The 17,043-nt window shown below is 39.4% G+C and overlaps 1 protein-coding gene and 1 long non-coding RNA gene across 3 annotated transcripts in view; one reads left to right on the top strand and one right to left on the bottom strand.

Annotated features, from left to right (window-relative positions):
• Positions 1-17,043, top strand: part of LOC112398141 (uncharacterized) — a 123,357-nt gene that overhangs the window by 20,960 nt on the left and 85,354 nt on the right. The window lies entirely within an intron of this gene.
• The window catches only part of CLVS1 (clavesin 1), a 140,626-nt gene that overhangs the window by 78,183 nt on the left and 45,400 nt on the right, over positions 1-17,043 (bottom strand). Inside the window, exon 2 of the mRNA XM_024742548.1 lies at positions 7,917-8,091. Within this exon, the coding sequence (XP_024598316.1) occupies positions 7,917-8,091 (175 nt within the window). The remainder of the gene's footprint in view (positions 1-7,916; positions 8,092-17,043) is intronic.

The following is a 17,043-nucleotide window of genomic DNA, read 5'->3' as shown; positions in this document are numbered from 1 at the left end:
TGAGCCTCTGAGCCTTGCCCGCAATCCCCTCCCACCTTTGGGTTAAGAGTTGGAAAAGCAATGAACCTCCTTCCACACTAGACTGGCTCAAAGCTGTTGGGAGAGTTTAAATCAAAGTAGATATAAATATTATAAAACCATTTTTAACAAAAATGACAACAAAAGTCACACAGTAAACCTTAAACTGGAATGAAGAGTTAATGAACTGATAAAGTGTCTGATTGGCTAGAAGAAAATGACATAAGCACAGAAATGAGAAAAAAACAAAAAGCGTGCTTCCGAGATCTCCTCTGGTGAGTGAAAAGTAAGCTTCTCTAAACCCTTAACAAACATCTGGGTCCTTAGGGAATCAAATATTTTGTAAATAGCCTATGGGACAAAAGGCTATAGCTCTTCCTAAGTGAAACACTTCGGCACAGTAAATTCTTGAAGTATCTGGGTTGGCTGAACATTGATAAATGCTGTGTGCTGATCGGAATGGTTGGGTGGCAGTGATTTACAAGAAATAATTCCAAAAACTGATTTTGGAAACGGTGCAAAACTCAAGAACAGGAGTTCAGCAGGCTGCTTATTCTGCCAGAATTCCCCAGCAGAATTGAGAATAATGCTTTGCTCTATTAAAATGGTGGCATAAATACTACTTTGATTAAAATTTAAACAAGTTGTAATGAATAGATATAACGGCTCTTTTAGACATTATTGACCACATTTAAGAAATGAAACAGCAGAGTGAGAGAAAGTGACTTCTAGGCATTCTCAAAATTAGTATTTTTAACTCGAGTTTTTTGAACTAATATTCACAGAATATTTATGTATCTGGAACAACTTAATATTCTAAACAATGGCATACCCCATTGTCCTAAAGGAGGAGTATATACTATATACACTATTAGAATTTCATGACCAGCTGATGCAAGGTAATTTTTGATGTAAAAAAAATCTGATGACCCCTTAAAGAGCAGTCTTGTACCTGATTATTATTATTATAACTCACTAATTCAGCCTGTGAAATACATAACCAGAGTTCTATGCACATGCCATTTTTTTTTTTTTTTTTTGCGGTACACGGGCCTCTCACTGCTGTGGCCTCTCCTGTTACGCAGCACAGGCTCCGGATGCGCAGGCTCAGCGGCCATGGCTCATGGGCCCAGCCGCTCCACGGTATGTGGGATCTTCCCGGACCGGGGCACGAACCCGTGCCCCTGCATCGACAGGCTGACTGACTCTCAACCACTGTGCCACCAGGGAAGCCCTTAAAAGATTTTTATTGAAGTATAGTTGACTTACAATATTATATTAGTTTTAGGTGTATAACATAGTGATTAGATATTTTTATGAATTATACACCATATGAAGTTATTGTAAAATATCAACTATATTACCTTGCTGTATATAGTATCCCTGCATCTTGTTTTTTTATAACTGGTAGGTTGTATGTCTTAATCCCCTTCACCTATTTTACCCCTCCCTGACCCTCTTCCCTCAGGTAACCACTAGCTTGTTCTCTATATCTGTAACTCTGTTTCTGTTTTATGTTTGTTCATTTGCTTCATTTTTCTGATTGCACATATAAGTGAAAACATACAGTCTTTCTCTGTCTTCTTTATTTCCCTAAGCGTAATACCTTCCAGGTCCATCTGTGTTGTCGAAAATGGCAAGATTTCATTCTTTTTTTATGGCTGAGCAATATTCGATTGTGTATATTTACCATGTCTTCTTTATCCATTCATCTGTTGATTGGCACTTAGGTTGCTTCCATATCATGGCTCTTGTAAATAATGCTGTTATGAACATTGAGGTACATGTGTCTTTTCAAATTAGTGTTTTCGTTTTCTTCAGATAAATACCCAGGAATGGAATTGCTGGATCATGTGGTAGTTCTATTTTAAATTTTTTGAAGAACCTCCATACTGTTTTCCGTAGTACCAATTTACATTCCCACAAGCAGTGTACTTTTCTCCACATCCTTGCTAACATTTGTTATTTCTTCTCTTTTCAATGATAGCCATTCTGACAGTGTCATGTGATACCTCCTTGTGGTTTTGACTTGCATTTCCTTGATGATGGACAATGTTGGGCATCTTTTCATGTGCCTGTTGGCCATCTCTGTGTCTTCTTTGGAAAAGTACCTATTTAGGTCCTCTACCAATTTTTTAATTGGATTTTTTTTATGTTGAGTTATATACATTCTTTATATATTTTGGATATTAACCCCTTATTGGACATAGCATTTGCAAATATTTTCTCCTATTCAGTAAGTTGCTTTTTTGTTTTATTAATGGTTTTCTTTGCTGTGCAAAAGCTTTTTAGTTTGATGTGCTCACATTTGTTTATTTAGGCGTTTGTTACTCATGTCTGAGGAGATAATCCATAAAAATATTGCGAAGATCAATGTCAGAGAGCATAATGCCTATGTTTTCTTCAAGGATTTTTATAGGTTTTAGTCCTACATTTAAGTCTTTAATCCATTCTGAGTTTATTTTTGTATATGGTGTGAGAAAATGTTCTAGTTTTACTCTTTTACATATAGCTGTCCAGTTTTCCCAACCTCACTTATTGAAGAAACCATCTTTTCCCATTGTATATTCTTGTCTCCCTTGTCATAGATCAATTGACCATATGTGCATGGATTTATTTCTGGGCTCTTTATTTTGTTCATTTGATCTCTGTATCTCTTTTCATGCCAGTACCATACTCTTCTGATTACTGTAGATTTGTAGTATAGTTTGAACTCAGGGAGCATGATACTTCCAGCTTTGTTCTTTCTCAAGATTGCTTTGGCTATTCAGAACCTTTTGTGATTCTATACAAATATTAGGATCATTTTTTATTCTGTAAAAAACGCCATAAATATTTTGATTAGGATTGCATTGAATCTGCACATTGCTTTGGGTAGTATGAATATTTTAACAATATTAATTCTTCCAATCCATGAGCCTAGAATATCTTTCCTTTTATTCACATCTTCTTCAATTTCTTTCCTTAATGTTTTGTAGTTTTCAGTATACAGGTCTTTCACCTCCTTGGTTAAATTTATTTCTAGGTATTTTATTTTTTAAAAATTTGATTGTAAATGGGATTTGTATTCTTGCTTTCTCTTTCTAATAGCTCATTATTAGTGTATAGATATGCAACAGGCTTCTGTATATTAATTTTGTATCATGTAAATTTACAGAATTTATTTATTTGTTCTAATAGTTTTTTGGTAGAGTCTTTTGGGTTTTCTATATATAGTATCATGTGATCTGCAAATAGTGACAGTTTTACTTCCTTCCAATTTGGATGCCTTTTATTGCTTTTCCTTGTCTAATTGCTCTGGCTAGGGCTTCCAAAACTTATGTTAAATAGAAGTGGTGAGAGTTGGCATGCTTGTCTTGTTTCTGATCTTAGAGAAAAAGCTTCCAACTTTCCATTGTCAAGTATAATGTTAGCTGTGGGTTTGTCATAAATGCCCTTTATTATGTTGAGGTGTGTTCCCTCTATAGCAGCTTTGTTGAGAGTTTTTATCATGAATGAATGATGAATTTTGTCAAATGCTTTTTCTGCATCTGTTAAGATGATCACATAATTCTTATCCTTTGTTTTGTTAATGTGGTGTATCACATTGATTGATTTGTGGATATTGAACCATCCTTGCACCCACTTGATCAGGATGTATGATCCTTTTAATGTGTTGTTGAATTCAGTTTGCCAATATTTTTGTTGAGGATTTTTGCGTCTAGGTTTATCAGGGATATTGGCCTCTGATTTTCTTTCTTTTTAGTGTCTTTGTCTGGTTTTGGTAATGCTGGCCTTGTAGAATGAGTTTGGAGGTGTTCCCTCCTCTTCAACTTTCTGGGATAGTTTGAGGAGGATAGGTATTAACTCTTCTTTAAATATTTGGTAGAATTCCCCTGTGAAGCTGTCTGGTCCTGGACTTTTGCTTGTTGGGAGTTTTTTGATCACTGATACAATTTCATTGCTAGTAATCAGTCTGTTCAGTTTTCCATTTCTTCCTGATTCAGTCTTGAAAGATTGTATCTTTCTAGGTATTTAATCATTTCTTCTAGACAGTTCAATTTGTTGGTGTATAACTGTTCATAGCATTCCTGTAATATCTGTTGTAATTTCTCCTCTTTCATTTCTAATTTTACTTTTTGGTCCCTCTCTCTGTTTTTCTTTATGAGTCTGGTTAAGGGTTCATCAATTTTCTTTATCTTTTAAAACAAAACAGCCTTTAGTTTCATTGTTTTTTTTAATTCTTTTTGGTCTCTTTTTCATTTATTTCTGCTCTAATCTTTATTATTTCCTTCCTTCTACTAACTTATAATTGCTATTTAAAGCATTAAAATACAACTGGTAGACCCAAACAGAAGACTGTCACCAAGCTGCTAGCCCAGTGCCCATCACCTCTATCTTACATGGTATCAACTCCACTTGGGGATAATTGGGACTGTATATAACCAAGAAAAAAAGCAGTTAAACATCCAGATTCAAAAGAAAGGAAGCTTCTCGACATGACATTACAGGGCATTCAATGTGTTTTGCTTATTGTGGTAGATATTCTGATATGCTGCCAGGCCCCCTTTAGGACTGAGTACTTATTTCCCAGCTGCTTGAGGTGCTACCAGGAGAAAATTCTCAGATAATAGCTCCAACCTCTGGAGCCCCAGGCTGAAGAGAGCTGCTTTGCCCAAACTCAACAACCACTTCTCAGGACAGCCTGCACCCAGTTACTGAACAATGTGGGAATATAAAGGTCCAGTCCCTTGGCTCCAGTCAGGGACAACTCTGAAGGGTCATCTCAGTTTCAGAACACCTGAAGCTTTCATTGGAAATGATTGGATCCCAGCTTAACTTCTCCTGCTGCCAACCATTCTTCGTAGCTTCCCTTCTGCGGGTGCTGACCCCAAGAGCATTCCCTAATGAGTCTCCTGCATGTTAATCTCTGTGTCAGAATCTGCTCCTCAGAGAACCCAACCTGGAACAATTAGTAATTGAGGGTCTCACTGAACAACTTTCTTTATAGAGAACTAAGAACAGAGGTAATAGAGCTAAAACTCAGGGTTTTGAAACTAGGTTGTGATGCAGGCGAAGGACTGAACAAAAGTGATTCTAAATTCTCACAACCTGAACACCCCACCCCCTTCTCCTGCAGGAGGTATTGTACTATCTGTGTGTGTTGAGGGGGTTGCCATATTTCTGGGCCCCAGATTCTCTAGGAGTTGATCAGCAGGTAATCCTAGATAACGCCTATGAACAGCTGAAACCCCAAACCAGATGGCCTAGCACAAAAGTAGTCTGATTAGTACCCCCGTGCCAGGTTACTTTCTCACATCTACCCCACAAAAGGCAGGACAGCAGAGAAAGCAAGTTCCCTTCACTGGAACATAGGGTCTCCCTCCCCTGCAATCTCCTGCATGTCTACAGGACACTCGAACCTCTTTGGGCCTCTCTGATGGTGCAGAGGAAAAAGGAACAGCAGTGACTTCTCATCTCTCACTGACCCTTTCCTTTTCTCCAGTAAAGTCCATGGCCTTTACCCATGTCAGTGGTGTTATGAAATTTATCTTGAACTTTCATGGCTGACAGGTGGAGACCTGTATGGGATCTTCCTTGTACCACAGTGTGACCACAAAGATATGAATTCTGCTAGTATCAGTTAGGACTTTTTTGAAATGCCATAAGCGGTTAATGGTTACCCTGTGGATGGAAGCAATCCCTGCAGTGATATAAGGTCCCTGGGAGAGCTGGTAGAGAGGTGACCATGGTGTCTGAATTCCTGCAAAGCCTGAGAGAGGATAGCCTGGAGCGAGAAGTTGCCAGTGGCTGGCCAGAGTTGACCACCCACTGTAGGGCAAGAACAAAGCCAACAAGCTCGTTAGGACAGGGAGCCCATATCCCGGACAGAGGAGCTGCATCCAAGCTCAGCTTCTCCTGGCAGGAGGGTCTGCACCTTTCTAAGAGTTCTTAGGTCTTCAGGGTCTGGGCAGGCAGAATTCACAGAAAAAGCTGCATCCCAATCCAGACAGCCTGACGGGCCTGATGCTTTCCCCACAGTCGAGGGAGTTTACCTTGTTTAGCAACAGGGAGGTCCAGGCCATTGCTCTGTGAGATGCTGGGAGGAAGTACTTTTTCTCCACTCTGACCCTGACCCCATGCATCTCCCCTTCGCTCAGTAGAGGCTATGCTTTAACCAGAGCTATAGGACGTTGTGGAGTTCAACCCAGACCCTGGTACGTGAAGAGAGAAGGCCCAGATATGACTCACTTTGCCCCACAAAAGGTCATCTAGTATTTCTTGTAAAAATATATTGCAAACTTATGTACAGCTTTATGTTTTAAAACACATTCACATGCATTAACTCAGTAAGACCCACATTAGCCTAGAGAAGTTGGCAGGGGACATGTTATATAATCCACACATTTCCAGAAATAAAAATTGGAACACAGTGTTGGAAAAAGTACATTTTTCTTCCTGATTTATGAAAAATCTTATAAATACATAGAATTTGAATCACAGCTACTTACACATGTAATGAATTATCTCTTTTTAGAAAGATAAAATTATATGAAGCTTGTACTACACCACAGAAAATCCTGGAAATATGGCCAGCATAATTATAGGGAATGAAATAAACCTTGCAGCTTACTTTAAATCTCCCTTTGATAAAAGCTTTAAGGAGAGAAAGATCAGATGTTCAGAGGCTTAGATGAGAGGACGCTGGAGAAAAGGAGAGCTAAGAGAAAGTGATTGACAGTAAAGGACAAACAAGTCTATGATTGAGATTTTTTTAAGGCAAGGCAGGATACTCTGTAGTCTAGAAACGCAAAAGCAAATTAAAAAATGTGCCCCCGATACACTGTGTGATGTAACTCCCCAGGATAATGTGGCATTCTTGGAACAGTGTGTACTTATTCCTCTTCTGAAATAGGAAACCCTTTCAACAAAATAAGTTCCATTCAATAAACATGAGTTTATCAGAGGCCCTGTAAGTGCTGCATATTTGCTGGGAGCCAAATGTGAATCAGCCACGGTTTCAGAAACAGGCCCATCGATTACTCATCACACTAGAGTATGATGGGTGATTGAAATGGGTTTCCCAGTCTTGTACTTTGAAGAGCTTGAGTAGTGGCTGCTTGATCTGAGAATTAGCAAATAGTTCGTGATCTACGTAGCTGCGTGTAACTGCCGTCTGTTGGGAGTCAATCTTCCTACAAAATGAAGAATGGACTTGAGTTTTATCTATGCTGATTCTGAATCTTCCTGAACAATGATAATGCATCACCGGGAAGCTGAGCAGCATTGCTTAGCTCTGAGTTTGCTACTTTTCATGGAATCACCGGTCTTTAAAAGTAGAAGGGACCCCAGGAACTGACTACCCTAACCTCTACACAGCACAAAAACCCCTTCCCCAGAGTCCTGACGACTGGTCATACAAACAGGAAGTAGAGTTCCATATGCTTCCTTTGCACTGAAATGATTTACTTTAGTACAAACACCTCAGCACGTTGCCTTCAGAGAAGTGAGGACCCACCAGGTATATTTTCATGTGCAAAGATGCTTCCAGAAACCCTGGAAAGCTTCCATGCCACTGCAGTATAAGGGCACACTCATAAAGTAGATGTTTTCTAGTTTTAATTTGTGTGAACTCTCACATGGATTTGGCTAAACATCTCCAAGCTTTATTCATAATCGCAGCGGTAGGTAATTTGTGCCCATGGTAACAGTAGTTTAGAGTTGTTACTGAAAAAGGAGGCTAATTTTTTTTTTTTAAATCATCTCAACTCAGGCTGGGGTAAAAGTACGGAGTATTCACAGGTGGATTCTATCGAAGTTTTCTTTTTCCATTGTCAAAGGCAAACATTACTTGGGTTGCAATAAGAAAAGAGCACACAGTCGCATACTATCTCATACGGTACATTCATTGAACATACCTGCAACCCTTCAATGGCCAGTTTGAGGATTGATGGTGTCAGTTTGGAGGCTTGTTTGAAGGAAAAATTACTCCAGTCTATAATTAAAATGAAACCATTTATCTGGAGCTCCGGATCTTCAATAAGGACTTCCAATGACAGCAGGATGGCCCGGAGGATGTCTGTGAAGGAGTTCCTGCAGCCAAAGCAGAAAGGAGAGGCTGTGCATGAATATTAGCACGTGGTAGGACTTTGTGTGTGAAACACTGGCTGCCTGTCCTCTGCTCCGTGAGCCCAGCCTGCAGGGTAACGCCAGTGTCCTGTACCCAAATTGACAGAAAACACATTTGCTAAACTTAACAGGAACAATGCTTTGAGAATCACAGGGTGGAACCTCCCTTTGATCTGACTGCACCAGAACCCCAAACTTTACAAGATGTCTCTCTTTTGTGTTTCCTTGGGTCTCTGGTCTCTTGCTTCCACCACAGACCTGATTGCATTTCATTGAAATGCATCCCTTACTTGTCTCTCCCTCCTGGGCCATAATCATAGTTGCGGCCCCAGTATCTAGCTACTTAACGAATATTGCTGAAAAAATGAGGTAAGGCCTTCATCAGAGGCACTTGTTTTGATTAAACCTCTTGTTCTTCTTGTGTGGTTAAAATCTTGCTCAAAGTGTAAAAACAACTGTGCAATTGCCGCTACTTTAGCCTCAATTCATAAATAGAGAAAAATAAAGCAAGAAGAATGGCTTATTTTCACTGACGGTTTGCAGAGTGCGATTCAGGAAGGAAGTCGCTTGGAGTACAACAGTAACTATGACAACAGGTAGACCTGAATACAAACTAGAGTGACGGTTCTCTAGTGTTGCATGTGTTCTGCCACATCATATATTCCCAGTCCCCAGCTGATTTTTGTTTTAAATAATTTTCAGACACGAAGAAATGATGGCATATTTTGCTAATTCTCCCAGCAAATTATTTGAGCTAAAAATTTAAGATCTTAAAGGCTCTCTAAATTCTGTGGATGTCAAGTGATGGCAAAATCCGTTGCTTCCTTCAGGCTGTCATTACAATCAGAAGCTGTATCGTCTTGTGAAACCAGATGAAATGAACAGATTGTTGAGCATTTCAATCTGATTCAAATTATAACCAAATCTAATGATTCTAGATTTTGGAAATCAGAAAATACGTGATTAAATATGGGATTAACAGATACAAATTACTATACATAAAATAGATTCACATCAAGGATTTACTGTACAGCACAAAGAATTATACTCAATATCTTGTAATAACCTATAATGGAATGTAATCTGCAAAAAATCCTAAAACTGTATCACTGTGCTGTACTACCGAAACTAACACAATATTGTAAATCATCTATACTTCATTAAAACAAAAACAAAACAAACAAAAAACCAGTAAGAATTTACTGAGTGGCTGTTATAAACTCAGAGCTCTGTTTAGTACTTGAAGTTATAGAATAGTATGTCATATTTCTACTTTCAAAGAGCCCTTAATTCAGTTGGGGTGGGGTAGGAGATTAGCAAAATGAGTTGAAAGGGATTGATAAAACTTGAGTAATTAGGAAGAGCTTACAGAGCAATGAAAGCTGGGGCTAAGCCTTGAAGGGTAAATAGGATTTTGGATAAGTGGGAAAAAGAGTAAGACATTTCAGGAAAGAGGAGTGACACGTGAAAAATACAGATATTAGCCCATTCTGTTTCTGTACAGTTCTTACTGAAAAGGTCTTCCTTATATCAAGCAAAACTTTTCCTCCCCCAAATCCACCCACTGAGTATATAGTTCTGCTACGAAGAAGAGAACCTCAGGTCTTCCTATACCACACACTAAATTATCTAAACATGGTGGACATGATGCCGTATATAATCTCTAGATTAAAAAATATATATATTAGTAACTTTAACCGTTTCTCATAGGAAGTGGTTTTTAATAATGTTCTCATCATTTTCTTTTACATATATTCTCTTCTAAATTTTAGAGATGTCAAATTCCTATTAATGTAGGGTAAGTTTTCACTAGGGCTTTGAGTTTTGTTTTTGCATTCATAGCAAATAGGATCTAAAGACCCAAGTCTTTTTTAGAGATACAGCTTTGTATTGGGAAGAAACATTGATTTAAGTGGAGCGTGAGACCAGAGATTGTGAGCTTAGGCAATTCCAAAGGAAAATATGGAAATGCCCAATGGTAAACTATAAATGACCATTAGGGAATTAGAGAGTCTGATCCTGGATAAGCTTTCTTAGCAAGAATACACACATGGAGAGAATCAGGAAACTTAGAAAAGCTAAGCCTTATGTAAAGCTTACATACAGTTCTGAGGTTGAACGAAGAAAGGTTAAGGAAACAAAAAGTGAGAGAATCATGATAGTAACGTGTTTTCTAAAAAGGGGGGTAGTGTTTCAAGAAGGATATGATAGATTGCACTACTGATCCCAATTCTTTACTCATCTGAGCATCCACACACAATCTATGTGTTGACCTCATTGATGAGAGTGTATTTCTTGCCCTTTGGCCATGTGACTTGCTTGAACTGATGGTATGTGACTGAAATGACAGTGTACCAATTTGGGGCCGAGCTCTTAGAGACCTCAGACGTTACTCGTTCTCTTGCTTTCTGCCGTTGCCATGGAAAACATATGCCACAGCTAGACTGCTAGACTGAAGAGAAGAATGACTCCCCAGCCAGCCAGCCAGCCAGCCAGCAGATCTTTGAAGGAAGCAGAGCCACCCAGCTGACCCCAGCCTAGATAAACACTAGCTGCCCCACAGATGTGTGAGCAACAGTCAATGACTGCTTTTTTAAGCCATTGAGTTTGGGGATGGTTTTTTATAAATTAATAGCTACCCAATACCATCAGGTCGTTAACCAAGTCAAACGCAACAGAGAGATGAAGGAGAATAAGGAAGGAGAAAGGGCTATTGTATCTGACAACAAGGAGATCTTTGGAGAATTTTGAGGTAGCCCTTTTCGTTGAATAGTGAGGACAGACACCATTGATTATGAAGATCTTTAGCAAATCGCTTGATTGCTACCGCGTTTGACTCCTCTGTAAATGAGAGAGAGCGCCTCTTCCACCACATATCCACTGGTATTCACTCCCAAGAAAGAAACATTGACTCTTGGAAACTTGAAAACTATTTTATACGTTTTCAAGACCAGAACCTTACTGATGGGTAGGCGTTTGCAATGAATGAAGTATTATACTTACGGGGTGATCCCAGGAGAAAAGTAAAATAACTTTGGAATTCACTATAGTTTCCAAATGTTTGAACACTTCACTTTTCTAGAAGAACTAGAAAGTTGGGCAGCAAGAAGTTGGATGGAATGGGTCTCAAGTCATGAAGCTTACCCCTGTGGAGGGGTGTGACCGCCCCCTATATCTTAGCTGATCATTAGCTTGAATTCCTTATTTCCTGGTTTCCTCTTTCTTATTTATGATATGTTTGCGTTGTGAAATCCTCTCAGCTCTTTATAATTTGACATACCAAATACTTGATATAGTTACTCCACCCTCATGGAGGTGGAACGTAGCTTCTCACTCCTTAAGTGTGGGCTGAGCATACTGACTTCTTTTCAAAGATCTTGTACAGTGTGGAAAGGGAGGGAGAAAGAGTAACTTTACAAGAGAAACCAGACAAACACTTCCTCAGCCAGGTGACCAGGGTCGACATCGACAGAGATAAACCATGTTGAGAGGAGTTGCCCTGGACATGATGAAAATCATACTTGACCTCTGTGATCTTCCTCCCCCAAAACCATAACCCCAGATTAGTCAAGGGGAAAGCGTTAGGCACATTCTACTTGAGAAACATTCTACAAAATACCTGACCGGTACTCTTCAAGATTGTCAAGTTCATAAAAAACCAAGGAAAGTCTGAGAAACCGTCACAGCCTAGGTGAGCCTAGGGAGACATGAAGACTAAATGTAATGGGATATTTTGGATGGGATCCTGGGACAGAAGAAAGATACTAGGTAAAAACCAAAGAAATCTGCATAAAGCATAGGCTTTTGTGAAGAATAGTGCATCATATTGGTTCATTAGTTGTAATACATATACTATACTAATGTAAGATATTAATAATAAAGAAAACCCAGTGCAGGGGATAGAGCAACCTTCTGTACTATCTTCACAATAATTCTGTAAATCTACAGTTGTTCTAGGTAAAAAGTTAATTTTTTTAAACTGCTTACTGGAGTTCGTAATCTGCCATGGTAAGTTTCCACGAATCTCTTCCAGAATTTCCAGAATTTACTCATTCTACCAACTCATTTAGACTTATAGCACGGTTTAACTCTAATAAACCAGAGAGGGGGGAAATTATTTTCTGTATTGCCTATAATCGCTGTTCTCTCAGTGTAGCTGAGCACTTGTCTCAAAATGAACTAACAGGTGACAAGTGGATATTCAGATTTTTTCAGTCTTCTTCTATAATTTGCAAGGCATTTATTTACACAGTCAGCTATGGATTAGATCAGTCTTAGTTTGATAATTAAAAGCTCAAATGTGAAAATGTGCGAAAGCTCTGTGAATGGCAAGTTGCCAGTGACATGTAAAGAACTTTTCTCAAAAAAGGATAATCTTGTATTAATTAGGACTTATTAAGGGTTTATAGGTGGACGTTCATCATTATATTATGAGCAATTAGAGATTATGAAAATGGATGCATTTGTAGTTCTACTGTTGTTTTTATGAATTGAGCACCCAACATTGCCACCTGAGGCTTTAAAATCTAAGTCAACAGCGTAATACAAATGAGATGCAAAATAGTGTTTTATCTATAAGAAGATATTTAAGTTTCAAGAAGTGACTCCTTTGTGCTTTGAATTTTTAGTGGAGATTTTAGAACCTAGATCCCAGGGCTAGACGCATATAAGAAAAAAGAGACTACCTGTGATCAGATAACCACTTAAAGGCATGATGTGATAGCCAGTGACACTATTTCTCAGAAAAACTGGTGGGAAGCCTCTTAGTTAATTCTGAAATCACAGTGCCTATTTCTATGCTAATTCTTCTGCATATAACAGCAAGAAGTCTGTTAATATTAGTAGCTAAAGCTCTTCACTTTACAATCAATATCATTGTGTTTATGACTGTTGCTTGGAGATTTTTAGGGTCCTCCTTAAACCACAAACTAGTTGTGCAGATGGTTTGCCACCAATATCTATTTGCAGCAGGTGCAGAAACATTGCATCTGAGTATGTTTCTTTATCTCTTCATCCCATTTGAAGTTTCTTTCAAAGTGAATTACTAAAATAACCACAGCATGACTTTCACAGTTCCTCCTTTGCCCCTTTTCTGATAACGTTACCTAAGCCGACATGGAGAGGAATATGTGCTCCCTCTGCAACTCTTCTGATGTATTTTGGCCTCTAGACATGGCAAGAACCCTCTGAGTAAAGTGGCAAAAGAGTCTATACTCAAGGGCTTGACATCCTGGCTCTGCCACTCAACAAGCATGCAACTCTGTGTAGAAGACTGAAGTCCAACGTGGGGTGATTTCCTATTTCTCCATGTAGGGGGCTGTTGCATGGTTATGCAGAATTCCATGTGTGAAGGAGCTTTGTGAATTGGAAAGTTCATCCCAATAGGATGGGAGGCAGTATTTGTACTTGCATGGTATATAGAGATACCTCTCTTGGTTACACTGCTTTCATGGTGGTGATGGCAGCAGGACAATAGGAAATGTGCAAAACTCCATTGTGTTCTGTCCAGATGAACCTATTTTCTCCTCTTCTAGGGCTGAGGGTCTTTGATAAGTGGTTTGGAATGGGAATTCGGGTGATATATTTTCCTAAATGGGTTCTAATAATTTGTATGTGAATCAGGTTTCAGCTGGATGGTCTCTGTGTGTCATTATGCATCTAGGCAAACAAATCTATATTTCTCAATGAGGTAATCAAGAAAAAGTAAAAGAAATAATTGTGTTCAGATAATATTAGGTCAAGGAAGATGCTAACAAAAATGTTTAACTTTGCTGTGGTAGAATTAATATTTGCAAGACCTTAATCTTAAATGTATTACCCTGAATGTTAGCTGGAAAGTCAATTAGTTAATTACTTGTCTTAGCAGGGATGGTCTCCCAGAGAACAGAAGCCTGGGATTTAACTCTGCCTCATATGGTTTGATGAAGCTCATATGATTAAGAGGAGTAGGAGTAAGAAAGAAAAGGAAGGAGAAAGCAGGGAAGAAAGGAAGGAGGAAGAGAAAAAGAGAGAAGAAAGAAAGAGAGAGAGAGAGGAAGGAAGGAAGGAAGGAAAGAAAGAAAAGAAAGAAAGTAAGAAAGAAAGGAAAGAAAGAAGGAAAGGAAAAGGAAAAGAAAGAAAGAGAAGGAAAGGAAGGAAGGAGGAAAGAAAGAAAGGAAGAAAAAAGGGGAAACAGAGGGAGGAGGAAGGGTGGGAGGGAGCCCCAACTCACCTCTAACTCAAGCATTTGCTTATGGAGGACAGAACATAAAGGGTAATGTTCTTGTCTAAGAACAGGGCCCGGCTTTTGAACTAGTATAGAGAAAATAGTGATGTAAATGGTGAAGACAGTGTTCTCTCGCTCAAGTAAAGTATGAAGATAAGAGACTGTTTCTTTAGACCAATCCTGACAGGCCTATCCATCTCAGGATATAGACACAAGAATGCAAAGTATTCATATCCACCATTAAAAAGGAAACTGAAACTAAAGTTTTCAAATTCCAATTTGCCAGGGTTTTTCCTTGTTTGTGTTTCTGTGGTGAGCAAGTGTATAAATCGTGTGTGTGTGTGTGTGTGTGTGTGTGTGTGTGTCCACAAACAATGAATTCATCTTGTAGGGTTGCCTCCATTCAGGCTTTTTTTATTTTAAATGAGAAGCTGGTTTGAATAAATAAAAACAATATTTTATTACGTTTGGTCCAAGTGCTTCTAAATTCTCCCAAGAATTGAAGAGAATGAAATTAACACCACATGCTTCTGTCTGCTCACTTAAACAGTTAATGAAATTTATCATCACTCAATGTTTTATTTTAAAAGTTTTGAAGTACCTAAAACCAGATAAGGAATCAGGAAGGCATTTATTCAAAGATATGACAAAATTTTACTTTGTGGAAGATACATAAGATAAAAGGATATTTTTTACTCTTCTGCTAGTAGATGGAAACCAGTAGAAGACATTAAAAAATACATACATGGGAGGCAGTGAAGCATAGTCATTAAAAGCATAGGGTTTGGAGTTAGCAGACTGATTCAAATCTCAGCTGTTCTGTGTAAACTTAGCGAGTGAGTTTTACCTCTCTGTGGTTTAGTTTCCTCATCTGTAGAAAGAGGATCCTAGCACCTACCTCCCTGGTAATGATAACATGAGCTAATGTACACAAAGTCATAGAGCAGCTGACTTGTTCTATCCATAGAATGAGTTGATGGTCATGTTGGTTTTCATTATTACATAAGTGAACATGGTATCAGGTGGAAAGTGATAGGAATTGCAGAGTGTTTGGGAGTTATAAGGCAAGGTCACCCATGGCTGGGAGGTTTCAGAACATCTTCAGCTGGGCTGTGAAGAATGGGAAGGTTTGGATGCTGGACGTAGAAGGAAAAGGGCAGAAGGAGCCACATAAACAGGAAGTTCTGAGAGTGTAGAGACTATTGTATTGGGAGCAATGGCAAGTTTGCCAGTGCCACTGGGGCAAGTGTAAAGGAATAGAAATAAGGTTAGAATTGTGATCCGTCTTCATCCTGCTTGCTGGGGGAACTACTGGCTGTTTATTCAGAGTAAGGGAGCAACAGCAGTTATGCTTTAGGAAGATTTGAACTGGTAACAGATTATGTGGATTGGAGTTAGGAGACTGGAGACACAGAGTCCAGTTAAGAGGAGGCCATTGCAGTATAGTAAGTGAGAGCTGAGTGGGGATGTAAAGAGAGGAAGGTCAGAGGTACTATTAAGGACAAAAGGAACTCTGCTGGGTAGGAGGTGAGTTAGAGGTGCTATAGTTGTATCTAGTTCTTACACGGTAAGGATCAGCACCCAGGACAGCAACGCACGTTATTAATATGACTTGACTTCGGGGCTGTCAAGGGGGTGCCTAGAAGTGCATGGTTGTGCGGGGTCTGCATTCCTGCCACTCAAGTGATGAAATATCCCCCTACGTAGAAGCCATGTCTGCAGAAGAGAATGTTTCCTGTTCTCTTTGCAAGAAGGGACCACTTGCCTCTCTAACCTAGACTATGAGCTCCATCAGGGCTGGAAGTGTGTCGTGTTTGTCTCTGAATCCCTGTAAATCACCAGTACCTATACATAGTGGATGCTGAATAAATGATTCTTAGTAAATGAACGAAGGCAAACATGTTAAACCAACCTGTTGGAAGCTTTGAAACACTGAAAATAGACAAAACCCACTCTGGGAGCACCACTGGGTACATTTTCTTCCTCTTCAATGTCTCTAACGCTCATTGACAGGAGCAGTGATGGCAGATGTATGTCCTTAAGCCCTTTTTCCATCATGGCTCATATTTATAAAATAATATGCTACTAAGTACCATGTGTACAAGAATTGGAAAGAAAACCAGGCTTTAATATTAATTGGGGGGACTTTCCTGGTGGTGCAGTGGTTAAGAATCAGCCTGCCAATGCAGGGGACACGTGTTCTATCCCTGGTCCGGGGACATCCCACATGCCGAGGAGCAGCTAAGCCCGTGCGCCACAACTACTGAGCCTGCGCTCTAGAGCCCGCGAGCTACAACTACTGAGCCCATGAGCCACGACTACTGAGCCCGCGTGCCTAGAGCCCACGCTCCACAAGGGAAGCCACCGCAACGAGAAGCCCGCGTGCCGCAACAAAGAGTAGCTGCCACTCACCGCAACTACAGAAAGCCCACGCTCAGCGACGAAGACCCAACACAGCCAAAACTAAATACATAAAATAAATAAATTTATTTTTAAAAAAGGATTAATTTTGGTTTAGGAGAGGGCTGTGGCTGTATTCACGTAAGGTTAGTGTGGGAAGTAAGAAGATTACAATCTAGAACAGTTAATAATAAATGCTAGATGGATGTCTACAGATAGGAAGACTAGTACACCACAAGATTCTTAGCCCACTAGGAAAGAACTGGTCCCAAAACACCACTTTAAGACAGCCGAAATGCAAGCAAGGAAGA

This window comes from Neophocaena asiaeorientalis, unplaced genomic scaffold (assembly GCF_003031525.2).
Source record: "Neophocaena asiaeorientalis asiaeorientalis breed wild unplaced genomic scaffold, Neophocaena_asiaeorientalis_V1.1 scaffold226, whole genome shotgun sequence".
Lineage (NCBI taxonomy): Eukaryota > Metazoa > Chordata > Mammalia > Artiodactyla > Phocoenidae > Neophocaena > Neophocaena asiaeorientalis.
The sequence above is the reverse complement of the archived record's forward strand: the minus strand, read 5'-3'. Positions and strand labels throughout refer to the sequence as shown.